Source organism: Spermophilus citellus (assembly GCF_964194105.1).
Source record: "Spermophilus citellus genome assembly, chromosome: 6".
NCBI lineage: Eukaryota > Metazoa > Chordata > Mammalia > Rodentia > Sciuridae > Spermophilus > Spermophilus citellus.
The window spans coordinates 109,308,600-109,324,547 of NC_138187.1; the positions used below are offsets into that span (position 1 = coordinate 109,308,600).

At 42.0% G+C, this 15,948-nt stretch overlaps 1 protein-coding gene across 1 annotated transcript in view; it reads right to left on the bottom strand.

Moving 5' to 3' along the window:
- The window catches only part of SMYD3 (SET and MYND domain containing 3), a 762,780-nt gene that overhangs the window by 99,699 nt on the left and 647,133 nt on the right, over window positions 1-15,948 (bottom strand). Inside the window, exons 9-10 of the mRNA XM_081300183.1 lie at window positions 15,405-15,492; window positions 9,730-9,904 (exon numbers count right to left, since the gene is read on the bottom strand). Coding sequence (XP_081156309.1) covers window positions 9,730-9,904; window positions 15,405-15,492 — 263 coding nt within the window. The remainder of the gene's footprint in view (window positions 1-9,729; window positions 9,905-15,404; window positions 15,493-15,948) is intronic.

Below are 15,948 nucleotides of genomic sequence, written 5' to 3' on the forward strand. Positions count from 1 at the left end.
TAAATATATTCCAAAAGATTCCCTATGATCTGATATCCTGCTGCTTAGGGTGTAGTTTGTTGTAATAAAAAACTGAAGACTTTCTGTCAGGAAAGCCAAAGTGTTCAGTGATAGCTTGTGAAAGTATAAAAGAAAAAGTGAGCTGGACTGGAAAAAATTTTTAAATTTTTAAAATTTTGCCTTTATTTTTATAAATAGGAAGACTAGATGTCATTTTTCAGAGAAAATGTGCTGCTCATTTACATCAAAAAAAGTCAATATTTTCCTGCGCAGATAACCTAGCACCAAGGAGGAAGAGTGGCTTCTTCCTTGCTCAACAGTGAGGTTGTTTACTGGGAGTTGGTATTTCCTGTGTCCTGACCTGGCTTGGTAGCTCAGGAGCCATGGTAGGTTGGAAATGGATGGGTTGCTCCATGGCTATGGGATTTGGAGTTAAAAGGATTGGACATCCGTGTCCCAGGGAGGGAGGATCTACAATGTACGTAGTGAGCATAGGAAAAGAAGGAGAACCTGAATAAAAGATATCCAAAGAGGATAGGCCAGAGAGAAAAACAACTGGATTCTGTAGAGAGTTCCTGGAGCCAGCATCTGAAGCACCAGAGTTTAAGAAAAGGTAACCTAATAGCATAAACATCCACTGACTGTGTGAAAGCTATAGGTAGAACCTTCTGCCTTCCTTGGATATGTTACTAAGGGAGACACAGGACTGAGTCCCTCCAGGTTGGAAAAAAACTTGCACTAGGGAGTTATCCAAAAGGAGACAGGTTCTAGTAGCTCTGCTCCTGGTCCAGCAGACTAATTGCTAGAATGAGTCATGCTGTCATGGGGAGTCCAACATTTCCCCACGATAATGTTCATTAAGGGAGAGCTTTAGGATTGAAGGAGGGGCTTAGAGGGTCAGAAGGAGCAGGATTTGGTGAAGGAGACTTGCATATTATTAGAGAGAGAGAGAGAGAGAGAGAGAGAGAGAGAGAGAGAGAGATTGAAGATTTCCAACTATTTTGAAGGGGCTCCAGGGGATCCTCTGACTTTCAGTAGAGGTTAGTGAAGCATATGGACCAGAATATGAGCCCAATGGCACTGATGTCCCTAGACCTTGATGCTGGTTGGTACACTTCTTAACAGATCTTACAAGCAGCTTGCCCAGGTACTTTCTAGTAGATAAGGGAATATGATTTTGGAAGGGCCTTTAAACTGTATTTCAAAACAAAACAGAGCAAAACAAAAACAAAAGCAACTATTTGGTGGCCAGGTAGTCCATGAAGACACAATGTATTTCTTTGTTTAATGAGTGGGCAGAAGCGGTGTGGACAGGGCTCTGTTCAGAGATGTGGTGGGATCACCATAAAGACAGTGTCATTTGTGTACAGGGTAACTATATCTCATGGATATGCCCCTGGAAGAAGGGGTGTCACCCAGCATGGGGATCCTGATGTAGTTTGTGGTCTTATTTAAGCTTAACAGAAAGAGGCAATGATGTGAGCCTATTAATCCTGATTTGGTATAAGAAGCTCTGTTTTTCACTATTTGATGATGACCCAGAGGTAGGTAGGTGCTTCCTGGGACCTGGAAATGCCTCCCCCCCCCAAATAAATAGGAAGACTAGAGGTCAGTTATCAGAGTACATACATTGTTCATATATGCTGGTGAACACACAAAAAAGAGTCGAATCAGTCATGATGTTGTACATCCAGAAGGCCATGCAGTAACATGGAAGATCAGTAGGCATTGGCACACCAATGTCTCCTACTAGCCAAGGCCTATATAAAAAGCCTCTTCTACTTTTTGAACACAGATAATATTAGGATTCCTACAGATATGATTTCCTAAAGACATACACACACACAGACTTGGGGCAAGAAGACAAGTTCAAAGTGTAACCAATAATATGACCAGGGAAGGAAGGAACAAACAGCTTCTTAACTTTCCTGTCTGAAAAGAAAGTGGTTATGGTCTATATATTTATCCAGTACACCTGGCACAGGGGAGTTAATGGAATAAAGAATAAAGTTCGTAGAGGATTTTGTAACATGATCCAGAGTGAGGCAGAAGGTGGGTTCCTCTGAAAGATGCTTGGGGAGTCATCCTCCAGGAGCCAGAAACAACAAACACCATGGAGTTGTGAGCTCCAGGAGGTGAAGGGGCAGGTTCTATCCACATTCCCCAGCACAGTGGTGGTGATATGTGTCACCTTCCCTTTCCATACATACATCAGCAGTGCCCAGTCATTTTGTTTCATCATTCATAATTCAGATAGGAAATAGCTAGTGTACTAAGCCTATGTCTATGAAGCTTCCAGATGACCTACACCAGTCTGCTGTCACCCAGAGCTCTGCAAGAATGTGAAGCATTTGATGAAAAGCATTTCTAGCAGCAAAGTAGAGAAACCTATTTGAGATGAAATCTTACTCATTCAGCAGCCCATGGGAGAAGGCTACCACATTCAGAATAAGTAGGGTGGTGGAAATCTACCCCTTTTTTCTCAGAGGAGTTGGAGGGCAAAGCCTTAGGCTTTCCATGCACAGACTATCCTTGATTTCTCTTCCAACAAAGACCACAAAGCTGGGTCATTTTCATGCTGCTAGTTCAGGGCTTGAAACATCCAGCACAGGTAGACACCAGTTATTGCCCAAATGACTACATAGCATCTCAAGCAAGGTGATTAGGGCTAAAGGAAGCAGGGTACTTTTCAAGGAGTGGATTGCTGGAGAATGAGGGTCTTTTTTCTTCTATTTTCCTAAGACAAGTGCAGCCAGAGGAATTGCTTATAATACTCTCCCTCACCCTTTCTCAAACGCCTTCTATGAGCTCTAGATCATCCCTACTGGTAAAACAAAAGTAATCAGGTCTGAGTTCAGGGTAGTGGTTTAATATCACTTATGCAACTGAATTGTAGTCATGTCACTGTCATCCCTTTCTCCCTCTTTCTCCTCCTCCTGGCTCCTCTCTTCTCCTTTGATGTTTGCATTTGTTGTATTTCTAGATTCTGAATCAAGAATCTCTCTTACCCTTCGGAATTAAATTAAATGGCCATGCATTAAAGACTGAAAATTCTTGAGCCTTGCTGAACTCCTTGTCCCACTGCTGTGCAAGACATAGTCATTGCCCCAGTGTCAAGACAAGGGGCTGTGGCTAAGAAACCAAGCTTACAAAATTGACAGCAAATAGAAAGAGGTCCTGATTAGATATACCAAGTAACCACTATTACACACACACACACACACACACACACACACACACACACACACAGCTCAAACTCTGGTATGGAGGTTCTGCCACCAAAGATACTTCAATTGAAAACTATAATGTGGAAAAAATGATAAAGTAGCTAAAGGATTATTGTCCACATAAATAAACATTGGGTAAAATAATTCTGTAAACCTCACCAAGAAAGATAAATGACAACATGAGTGAAGAATGCTGGATGAAGTTCAGGTGCTATTTCCTCTCTTGGGTAGAGAATGACTGTAGTTCATTCTCTAGGTCCTGCTCCATGAGTCTGGACTAGGAAAGTTTTAAACTAGGAACAACAGTTAAGGACCCCACTTGTCCCCTAGAAATGAGCTTCAGAGACAGATATCCAGACATGAGCATCCTCAGAAAGCAATCTAACCACAGTGGTGCAGCAGGGAGAGCTGAGCAGCGGAGAGCACTGCGTGCGTGACTGCATGCATCCCTCGTCCAGGTCTCCCCACTCCAAGGTGCACCTGGCAAGTTCTGCTGGCTCGTGTACTAGGAAGTCAAATTGATTGATGATAGAAACCCACAAAAGAGCAATTGTAGGTCTTTGGAAGAAAAGCTAGCTTGAAAACAGTAGTAGAATGTTCTGCTGTGATGAAACCTTACATTTTATCAACTTATCTGCCAAAGCTTCCAGGGAAAAAGTTAAAAAAATTACTGGCAAAATGAAAACTGATGCAGCTGCCATATAATTACTGGCAATCTCTGAGTTATAAACACCTGAGTTGTAAACATATCATGTCCACAAACTACCAGCTACATTTTTTTCAAACAGCAAAGTAGAGAAACCTATTTGAGATGAAATCTTACTTGTTCAGTTTCCTCTGTGCCCCTCCCTCTCTGATCACAGCACCACTAACAGATGCAGCCACAACTTGAGTAAGTCCCTTCATTATTCTTGGCTGCTTATTTCTAGGTGATTCACAAAAATGTCATTCCTTTTGCCACAAAAATACTATTGAGTGGGTGGATGGAGTACTAGAGAGGACTAAACCAAGGGGTGCTCAACAACTTAGCCACATGCCTACCCCTTTTATTTTGAGACAGAGTCTTGCTAATAAGTTGCCCAGGCTGGCCTACTGTCTCAGCCTCCTAAGAAGCTGGGATTACAGGTGTGCACCACCATACTTGGCTACAAAAATACTATTCAAGGACAATATTGATATCACCCTTCTCTGCAGGCTTTGATCAAGAAGCAGGAGAAGGCTCTTATATATTTTGAAATAAATTAAGATCAGCTAAAATAAAGACATCAATGGATGTCATCCTTTCTCACATTCTCTTGAGGAGTGACATTTTGGTGATGGTGGGGGGGAGCAATCTGGTGACAATTATCCAAATTTAAAGATGAGTATAATTTATGATATAGCAAGTTAACATTTAGGAATCTACCATATGGACTTACCCTAAGGATGCAGTCACATTGGTACACTAAGATACAAGTACATGGATTTGTTTGTCTGTTTGGTGCATGTGGTGCTAGGGAGTGAAGCCAGGGGCCTTGCAGATGTTAGGTAAGAGCTCTACCACTGAGCTACACGTCCACACTCCACTATAGGGATGCTTGTAGTTTAATTTAATAGCATTGTTTGACATAATAAATAAGAGTGGAAACAAAAGGGATTGATATAAAACTATAATATACTCATGAGAGAAAATATTACATATCTGTTAGAAAGAATGAGGTACATAAGTAGTTACATCCTACTGAAAAGTGAAAAAAGCAAGTTATAAACTTGAGCTAGAGAATGATCCCATTTTCCCCCTTCTTTATGCCCACAAGGAGAATTCTCAGCTTTTCCTTCTCTTTATTCCTTCTCATTCCTACTCCCCTACTTGCTACCATACTAGGCATATTTAACAGATTGATTGGGGACTAAGTCTTCCACCACAAAGATGAGGAGAAGCAGAAAGTATGGAAAGGTGGAGGAAGTGGACAGTTTTGAAGGGAAGAGTTGTGAGGGTATGAGAATAGCTGGGTGAACAGTAAAAAGAAGGAGGGAAATAGGGGCTTTAAAGAAATAACAGTATATTATAAACACAACCATTGTTTATGCTCTTTGAGAGACCCTGAAAAATGTTAGGATTTCTCTCTCTCTCTCTCTCTCCCCCCCCCCCAGGAAAAGATGGAAGATATATATAGTCATGTGGAGTTTTAGAATATATTCACACTGGCCATTCACAGAAAATTTCAGGAAAGAAACTTATAGCATTGGTTATTTTTAGGGAGTGGGAAAAAAGTCTGGATGAGAGTGATTTTTACCTTTATCTGGTATAGTTGCGTCTAAAAAGTCCCTCAAAGGCACAGGGGTTAAAGGCTTGGTCCTCAAGGTAACACTAAATAAGACAGTGGGACCTTGAACAGATGGTGCTTAGTGGGTAAACTCCTGGTATTTGGAGCATGTCCTTGAAGGGAACTATGGGGCACCTGCCCATTTCTTCTCCTCATTCACTCCAATGCCATGAGGTAAACTGCTATTTGCTCAGTCACAATCTCCCACCATGATGGTCTGCTTTGCCACACGCCTGAAACCAACAGGGCCAACTGATTATAGAATGAAACCTCGAAAACCCTGAGCCAAAATAAACCTTTTCACTTTATAAACCAGTCATTTTAGGCATTTGCTACTGTGTTATAAACTATCCTTTAGAAAATACCTTCCCTAGAAGTTTCAACTATTCTCACAACAAAAATAAGCAGAATATGTGTGAACGTACTGAAAGTCCCTTACCCGAGAAAGCCTCTGTATCTACTTACCACTCTCCAGTTCCTAGAAAAGTCAAGTTTAATTAGTACTAAACCTAATATGCAACTTCATTTAAAACAACTTGTGCTCAGTTTTGCTTTTGTATTTCTGTCTCTCTCTTTTTGAAATTTACAGCATACCTTGGTGATATTATAGGGTGAGTAGATGTTCCTGAGCTGGTCTACGAACTCCCCATGATAGATAATACTATCTTTAGGAGGAAAATGCATTCCACATAGTAAACCATTTTTTGGCAAGTTTTTAGAACCTGAGCTATCTTATGATTAAGATTTGACTGACTTAAACTTTTATATAATAAAAGTTATTAAAACTTAAAATTATTTTCATTATGTTTAGTGTGTTTAACGTGAAAGGACATAGCAATACTTGTATACAACATTGGACACACACATACAGTTACTTTCAGAAGACATATTATCAGCTAATACTAAAGACTACACATTTCCTTGCACATGAGTTATTTCCAACATGCTTTTTGAAACATAAAGAATTAAATTGTATCATAAAAACTGACTAAAATCCATTGAGTAAAAGTAAATGACAGAGTAGCAGGAAGGGTGCTGAGAGCAGTGATTTGGATAGAAATGGAATATGGACCCCATGTCCTTTAAGATCAGCAGCTAAACTTTAGCCAAGGTCAGAGTGACAAAGTGCTTGCTGGAGAACTGACCTCAATCTAGGTATTGGAAACAGTATATTAACATTGTAAAACTGTTAGAGCAGATGGCAATGTAGTCACCTCTTGGTAACCCGTGCCTAGCTAACAGTCCACGTCCTTGGTGAAAGCTGAGCAAAACACCCACTTGAACCAGCTGCAGGGCACCCATGGAGATGGCTGACAGCACATAATGTAAAGTCCCTCGTGCACACAAGAGGGACAAACACCAGCTGCCAGCTTCCACATTCCTAGCTCACATTCTAAGAATGTTAGAGCGTGTATAGGGCATCAAATGGTTGTGCACAATCCTCACTTTCATTTTTGCCTGAGCTAAAGGTAAAAGGACAAAATATGAGGGCACCTAATGCTCCTGTTTCTCTTTGTTGGTTCTGGATTGTTTATAGTCTTTTCCTTGTCTACAACTTTGTCAGCAAATGGTTCAACTCTCATTCATTTGAAATGGATCAATGCAGCTCACAGCTTAGCAACTCCTTAACAAGCCCCAGGGAAGAGAAACTGGGGGAGGCTGGGAAATTTGTCACCAGTATAAGAGCAAAGTTCACATTTACAGAGATAATGTGACCTGCCAAACACCAGAAAAAATATACCCAAACATTTTCCGAACATATGGGGTACGTATATTCTGGAGGACTATGCCTTTTCTATAAGAAAGACCTCTTTGACTCAAAAGTTGGTCAGTCAGACTGCCAGTTAATTAAGGGGTAAGTCGGTGCTTTGCAGGGACAATGTCCCAGAAGGCTTGCTAGGATACAAAAATAGGTGCAGAATGGGCATCCTTGAAGGTGTGTGGCCTTCTTTATGTAAGTGTGTACTGATTTAAAATTGCTGTGCTTCAGTGTGGTCTGAGCAAAACAGCCTGGACTCAAAAGGAAGGGAAGATGGGGCAGGAAGGGTCGGCAGCACTTGCCAGGAATGTGGGGCCAGCAGCTGCTGAGGCAGCCTGGAAGGAGGCCTTTCTGTCTGCAGCTCCTGGCTGGAGTCCATCCACTCTCCCAGCAGCAGTTTGGCTTCCTAGGCCAAGAGTTCAGAGAGTTAACGCCAACCATCCCCGATCTGCCTCACATTGCAACACCAAGGCTCTGAGAATGAAGCTTTATCTCTCTATTCAATTCATATTTTCTGAGAACCCACAAGATTCATCATACTGAAAAGATATTTCACTGCTCATGGGAAAGTCTACAGTCTCAGCCCTCAAGGCAATCTCTTATAAGTTTGATTAAAGCTGACTCACAGTCTGGATTCCAAAGCTGTTCACCCACAAGGCAGTGAAGGAAACCACCTACAAAAATCTGAAAACTCCCTCAGGGTCATGCTGGTACCAGCAAATGGTTCAGCTGGCTTATGACCTCTGCCGTTCACCTGGCTGATGGGGCCTTTGCCATCTTCAGGTTCCTCTCTTCCTGCCCCAACTCCTGGCCCAGGTCTGGCTTTCTGACCAAGTGCTTCATTTCTGGCTTTCTACCTTTGTCTCCATGAATATCCTAGACCCTGGACTTGCTTCTTTTCCTCCAGTACAGATCCTGGCAATGGTGCCCCACCCCAAGTTGTCTCCTGAGGCGATTCTTCCAGTGGGGACAGGGATCGCATGGGGTGCTGCCTCCCTCCCACCTTCTGCTTCACTTAGAGCCACCCCTCTGCCTGTTTTCCATGTTGCAGAGGTCTAGACTTGGGTGTTCCTTCTACTTGGTCCCTTGGGCTAATACTATGTTTCCATGGTCTGCAGAGCTAGGAAATTCAACATCCTCCTAGAATGGTACCCCTGCTTTCCAGGGACTGCCCCTGCCTTAGTGTCAAGCGCTTTCAAGGCAACTTGTTAAAAGTGACCTTGTTCTGTGCTGGAGACTGGGTTACTCTAACCTCAGATTATAGTTCATATGTTTCTGTGCCCTATTTCCTTGGACTGATCTTGGTCCCCATGTTCAGACTTGTATTCTTAACCCTGGCAAACTGAACCTCTCTCACCAGAGCCAACCCATCAGCCCTTGACTCCAACTCTGCCTTCCCTCCCAAAGCTCCTCTGAGTTACAAGAACTTATGGGGGCAAAACACTCACCCCTCAGTCTGGAGGAGCTAAACCGACAGTTGCTTTGTTAGACTCAATGACAGCCTGAGCAGGGTGGTGTCCCTGCTCTTAGGCCTGGATTATAAGGTGGCTATGAGGGAAAGATTCAGGTGAAAGCATTCTGAGAAACATAAGGACTGAAAAATGGAAAGGACTATCATTATTGCCAGACCCAGGGTTCCACAGCAGCCATCCTCACTGGGACCAGTGTTTGGTAAGGCTAGTGACACAATGTCCCAAGCCATGTGCTCCTCTCTGGTACCCTGTGCTTGCCTCTGTCACTGCAAGCACACACTGTACCATAATCATCTGCTCCACATTGAAGATGTCTAACTTAGTCTCTGTCCAACCACCATGACTGACACACAGCAGGAGCTTTTACAAACGCACAGTCAAATGCACAAAGGAATGAATAAAGTGGGGTTTGGTGTTATACATTGAGAAGTAGCTAGGAACACCTGATATGAAATGGGGCAATCAGATAGAATCCACACTCTTTTTTTTTTTTTTTTTCTTTTTTTGGTACCAGGTATTCAACTCAGGGGCACTCGACCACTGAGCCACACCCCCAGCCTATTCTGTATTTTATTTAGAGAAAGGGTCTCGGGCTGGGGATGTGGCTCAAGCGGTAGCGCGTTCGCCTGGCATGCGTGCGGCCCGGGTTCGATCCTCAGCACCACATACCAACGAAGATGTTGTGTCCGCCAAGAACTAAAAAATAAATATTAAAAATTCTCTCTCTCTCTCTCTCCTCTCTCACTCTCTCTTTAAAAAAAAAAAGAGAAAGGGTCTCACTGAGTTGCTAAGCCCCTCACCTTTGCTGAGGTTGGCTTTGAACTCGTGATCATCCTGACTCAGCCTCCTGAGCCACTGGGATCACAGGCGTGCATCACCACACCCAGCAGACCCCACATTCTTGATCCTTTTCCCAACGGAAAAAATATTCTAGCTTGTGCTCTGGCTCTCTCCCTGGGACTCACCGGTAGGGCTCCATGGTCCGAATCCCATAGAAGAGTGCCTCTTCCAACAGCCCGAGGTTGATGCAGGCGTCCATGGCGCAGTCGAGCACCTTCAGCTGGTAGATGTTGATATCAGGAAGCCGTTCAGAGTTGCTGCTTATGATCGCCTGGCACATGGCCAGAACCTGTTCCCACTCTGTTATTAACCTTAGTTAAGGATTCAGTGTCTTCATAGAGAAAAAACAAAAGCAAAATGAGACTCTCAAAAAGGATGAAGAGCGCCCAGGCGCAGGAGGGAAGGGAGTGCCCATTATTTCACACAGATGAGCTGCCTGAAAACATTCTTGAGAAACAAAAACATGTAAGTGGCATCTCAGCAAAGTAAATTCTGTTTACATCAACAAACCATCTTCTAACCAAGCCTATGCTTTGGAAGATTAAAATTGCCAAAGAACAGTTCTTTCTTCACACTCCAACATGGACTCTCTTTAACTAGTTCTGAAGTGAATGAGGCTGTTAATTAAACTGGATTAAGATTTAGTTCCATATATAACTATTTATTACTTCGTTAGCTTCTGTTTACAAGTTGATTTGAAATTAAAGAAGATTTAAAGAGATTTCTTCGGCAAAAGGAGGCGCATATGTGTGGTTCTGTGCTGTGTGAGTCTTTGGCATACATGAAACAAAACACACAACTCATAGGCACATGCTATGGGCAATAATGCAAAGAAATTAATTTCCAATGTATCTTATATTTATATTTATTTTTCTTATAAAGCAAAAGTGACCCAAACCTAAACTTAACCAAATAAAGTTATTCTTATTTGATGAAATAAAAGCATTAAGAACATGGTTTATGTATATAAACCAAGTGAGGAGAAATGCGTCTTTAATGAGGACAAGAGACCCAGTACCTGCTTCTGAGCAATACCATCTTTCCGATTAACCATGAGTCAACAACTGAACCTCATGGAGCCTCAGTGTGACCTCACTTTCTCTCTCTCTTTCATTCATTCTTTCAAGAGTAGAGGGTCCTGCTGTGTTGCCCAGGCTGATCTTGAACTCCTGGGCTCAAGTGATCCTCATGCCTCAGCCTCCTGAATAGCTGGGACTTCAGGCATGTGTCACTGTGACCAGCTTTTAATCTTTTCAGTCAGAAAATATCAGAGGCAGCGAGAGGATGGAAGATGTGGTGTACTGAGCGTACCTTGAATCTCTCCAAGGTGAATTAGCTCAGGAGCAGAGCGGAAGGCGGGATTGTGGGGCCCTGGGACCTCTCACAGTTTCTCTGCTACGCTGCTGCATTAGGCCTGGAAGAGCCGAGGGGGATATTATGTTGGCATTGGCCCTTCTCCCAACCCTATTCTACCTTCAGCCAGCATAACTCTGCATTCATCTGCTTTCATGTTGGGATTCCAGTTGGGGGAAATGTTTGAAGATTTCAGAAATAGCAGAATTGGCATAGCCTTTGATCAGCGATAAAGCTGTATTCAAATCTAAGCTTGTTCTGTCATTTGTCAGATTTGAGGTTCTGAGAAGTCCAAGTGCTTTGAGATAGGCTAGAAATAAAAATGCCTAATATCGTTGTTATAATTATTTAATAAAATACTGTATATAAATTGAATAGACTCTTCATGTGTGGTACCATGAGCCGGACAGAGCTCCATGCATTATGGACACAGAGGGAAAACACCTACTGGCATGTACAATGCTACACAGATATTATTGCATTCCTCTGTCTTTTCTCTCAGATTTCTGAGCAAGACTAGAGTTAGGGAAAAGGGACAAAGGACCTGGTTTGATGGAACTTCCTCCACTCCTACCTCTCCATTCCCACAGGATCCAGTCTCTTGGCAACCCAGCCATCTGTGCTCCAACCTTGCCCCCAACTCCAGCCCTCTTCTCTGACATCCTGACACTGCAAGACCCACCCTGAACAGAGAGCCCACTGGGCACACACTCCTTTATTCCTCTCTAGCAAAATCTACCTTTCCAGTGTCCATACGCTTCAGACACCGCTTCCCAAGACTTCAGAAACTGCTTTTACCAAACCAATCAAGCCACTTGTATGAGTGGGCACCAATAGTTTTATGAACCCTCACAGGAAACATATTTCCTTTCAGCTGAGGCAGAACACCCTACCCTGAGGCATGACTTCCTTAGTGGGAATTTAAAGCATGATAGAGCTTGGCTGAGGGCCCTTTATGTCATACCCTTATTATTTTAGGACAAGTTCTGCTCTAAGGAGTTGACTCTGGTCCCATAAGAGGTATATTTATTGAAGAAAAATGAGTTAGTGATTTTCTTTTGTATTCATCTGACATGGATGTTTAAAGTTTGCTGAATGTGTCCCCCAGGGACTGGGGGGAAGCGTATCTTAGGCAATGCACTGATTTTGTAACAGATTGCCTGGCTAACCTCTGTGGCTTTTCATTCCAGGATTAGATATTTGACGAACTGTCAGGAGGAATGATTGTCTCTTATACAACACTAGACATTTCTGTGGCGAGACTTGTACCTTATTTTAACATTGTATTGTATGACCTCCACTGTTATTTGCCTATTCATTTCTATGTGTTTCAACTCATTCTAAAAGAGGTTTGAGGTGACAAGCCTTAGCAGCTGGAACCAGATGTGATGTCCTGCAGCCACTCACAGGAATACATCCACTGCATTTTCCTGTGAGCTGGGAAGAACTGTGTGTAAATTCCCCTCCACAACACTGGCAATCATCTCCTGGCAAAGAGAGGCAAAACCTTTCCTAGAAAACACCCCAGTGAGAGCAAAAAAGAGAGAAAAAAAAGAGAATAACTTAAACTTTAAGAGGCTTTTTCTCCAAGTTAATGTGATGTGTATTTGCTCAAGGATTTAGTCTCTGGCATCTATGTGTTTATTATAAGTCACTTTATTCCAGTGAGCCCTGGACCAAAGCAGGGCTAGGTGGCCCATTTAAAGAAAATGGATCACCAATAAGCAGGATAGATACCTTTTACTTTTAAATGACCATAAAAGGATTAGGGGAAAACGGCGAAGGGAGCCAAGTCAATTCACTTGGAAATTAATCAACCTCTTGAAACTCTTAGACCGTCAGACCACAGAGCTCTTACCTAATTATATTACTGTCCTGTATAAAACCACCCAGGGTCCCCTCACCTTGAAATTCTCTTCTCCTGTACATGGCATTGGAGGCCTTGCCACGTTCCTCTCCACTCACACTGAACAACTGGCCATCTCTCCACAGCATGCCTCTTTGTTCTGTGCTTCTACATAACTCTCCTCTCTATTGGAATCTCCCTTCCATAACTGGCCTGGCGAATGCCACCTCTTCCTCCTTGATATAGCTCTGTGAAACCTTCTTTAACCTCATAAAATTGACTTCTGTGCAGCTGTTGCTCCTATAGATATATATGTGTGCATGTGTGTGTGTGTGTGTGATATGTATTGTATTAGTCATTTTGGTATCTCTATAATGAAATATCTGACATAGACTATTTATTAAGTGAAGACAGGTTTACTTTAACTCATGGTTCTGGAGGTTCACATCCAAGACTGGGCAGTTCCATTGGTTGGCTGTTGGTGAGGGATGGCAATGGCAGAAACCCACAGGTGAGCATTCATGTCTGAGCCAGGAAGCAGATGGAGATTAAGAGACCAGGGTGCCACAACCTCCTTTAAAGGCAGGCCCACAGTGACCTGAGGACTTTTCACAGGTTCACCTTTGAAAGGTCCATAGCACCTACCACTGCTGCCACACTGGGGACTGAGCTTTTTCAGATGGAACTTTGAGGGATACACACCCAAATTATAGCATGAATTAATTTACATCTTTATTATTCCACTTTGTGTGACAGTTTTGAATGCAGGGCTGTGTCTTCTAACTTCAGCATGAATCATAAGGTGGATTATGACTTGCAAGGTCACTGGCATAGATTCAGTTTTCAGTAAAACCTGTCCAGCTGAGACTGGGCTATAGTTGGGTAATTCAGAGGACCTGATCCCACTGCATTGGACCTCAGAGAACAGGTCTCCACCTCTGCAACGGAATAGCTCCTGGAGCCCATGAATGTGGATCCCTTGCTCCCAGAGCTGGCTGTTCTCCCAATCAGTATCTTCCATTCCATCTCTAGATGGGGTTTCAAATTCCACCTTGGCTCTGTTTCCGCTCCTTAGAGCTTATTTCCATTTTTCTGCATCCCTCATAATATGTCCTATCCCAAACTGAATATAAAATTACAGATATGATCAGACCAATGCTATCCCCTTTCTCATTTTATACTCTACATTTCTATGAATACATAAAATCAAAGTTTTCTTTTGGAGGGTTGGGTCATACTCCTACATTTTATTAGTATTCACTGTTTATCAGAGCCTAAAATCCCCTAACATTTTCTGATGTAAGTTTTCTGCATATATATACACTTGAACTTTTTGATCCAAAGAGAAGAGTTTACATATACTCCTGTCAAATTTCATCTTTTGAAGCTCAGACGCCATTCAGATTTTCAGGGATCGATTAGGCTCTTGATGCTATCATTGCACCTCTGCTGTCTTTCCCATCTACACATCTTTGGATAGCTCATGAACCTGTGTTCGGTTATCTTCATTCAAGGCACTGAAACAAAGGTTGAGGAGGACTGAGATGGGAACAAAGCACTCCAGGATGACAGTGACACAGGTAGCATCATTCTCTCAGTATACCTATTACATGGATTCTGTCAGTATCTAGCATAAATTTCTTGACTACTTGTTTTCAAGTCCTTTATGAAATTTAGATAAAAATCTTGCTCTTAATGAATCCATACCATGTCCTGGTGATTGCAGGTGATTCTGCTCTTTTAGTAAGCAATTATAGATTCTTTAATGAGACTGTTAACAAACTCACTGGGCTATACATTTCTGAAATATTTCACCTTTCAAAGTAGAAACATCCACCTACTTACCTTTCTTATTCTTTAAGTTATTTAAAAAACATTGTTTGTAGATTAAAAAACTCTTTTGCAGATTTTCTCAGGACCTGAATTATAATTAACCCAATTCAGCCATTGATCTTTTTGCAACCTTCAATCTTGTTCTTATCTGTGGTTTCCCTTTGTCATATTTTTTGCTCACGTGAAATCTTCCACTGGGAATAGGTAGCCCCTCTCTCTGGTGCTATCTATCCAGATCCTGTCCTTATTTGGAACATGTTTTACACAGGAGAGCATCAATGGAGCTTCCCAGGGGACCTCTGTCACATGCTATCTCCCTTTGCTCTGAACTTTGACCCACTCATGGAGCTTACTGTTTATGGTAAGAATTTACTATATAGTAACTCCCTATTGCTGCTGTCATTGTGGCTGATTTATTATGTAGCTTCTAAGTCTGAGGGTCAATGGCATTAAGTTATAAGGATTCTATTCTTTGCTAGAGATGAAGGTGGCCATGGAAGGAAGGCAATTAGAAAGGGTTACTTCTTATATATTAAAAAAAAAAAAAAACACTACTATTTGCCCTCCTACTTTAACTGGTGATATTACCAGATCTTTCCCAGCCATTAACCTAAATTGCTGGCTGGGGTTAGAGATGCAGCTTATGGCCATGGAACAGAAAGAAACTTATGGAGAATTCAAATCCTGCTCTTGACCTTATTAATACCACACTTCCAACAATAAAGAAGCAATGCCAACAGTTAATCCAATCCACAGGTGAAAGGATACTCCAATGCGCCTTCAGTTCTTCAATTTTTTTCAGGGATTCTTGAACTTCCTTCCAGACTTGCTCATCGCCAGTTAGCATATCAGCATCCTGCTCAAGCCAAATTAAAAGAGAGCAAAGGAAAAACAATCCAATTAAAAAATGGGGAAAATAACTGCACAGACATTTCTCCAAAGAAGATATATAAATGGCCTACAAGCACAAGAAAAGATGCTTCATATCATTAGTCATCAGGGAAATACAAATCAAAACCACAGTGAGATATTATTTTACACCTACTAACAGTACAATCAAAAAGATAACAGGGAATAACTATCAGTAAGGATGTAGAGAACTGAAAGGCTCATACACTGCTTGTGGCAATATAAAATGGTACAGCTTTGAAAAACAGTCTTTTCAGTCCTCAAAAGATTAAACACAGAGTTACCAGATTACCAGTTAGTTACTACATTAACAATTCCACTCCTAGATTTATAACAAAGAGAAATGAAAACATACATGCACAAACGTTCACAGTGACATTGTTCATAAAAGCTGAAGTAGGAA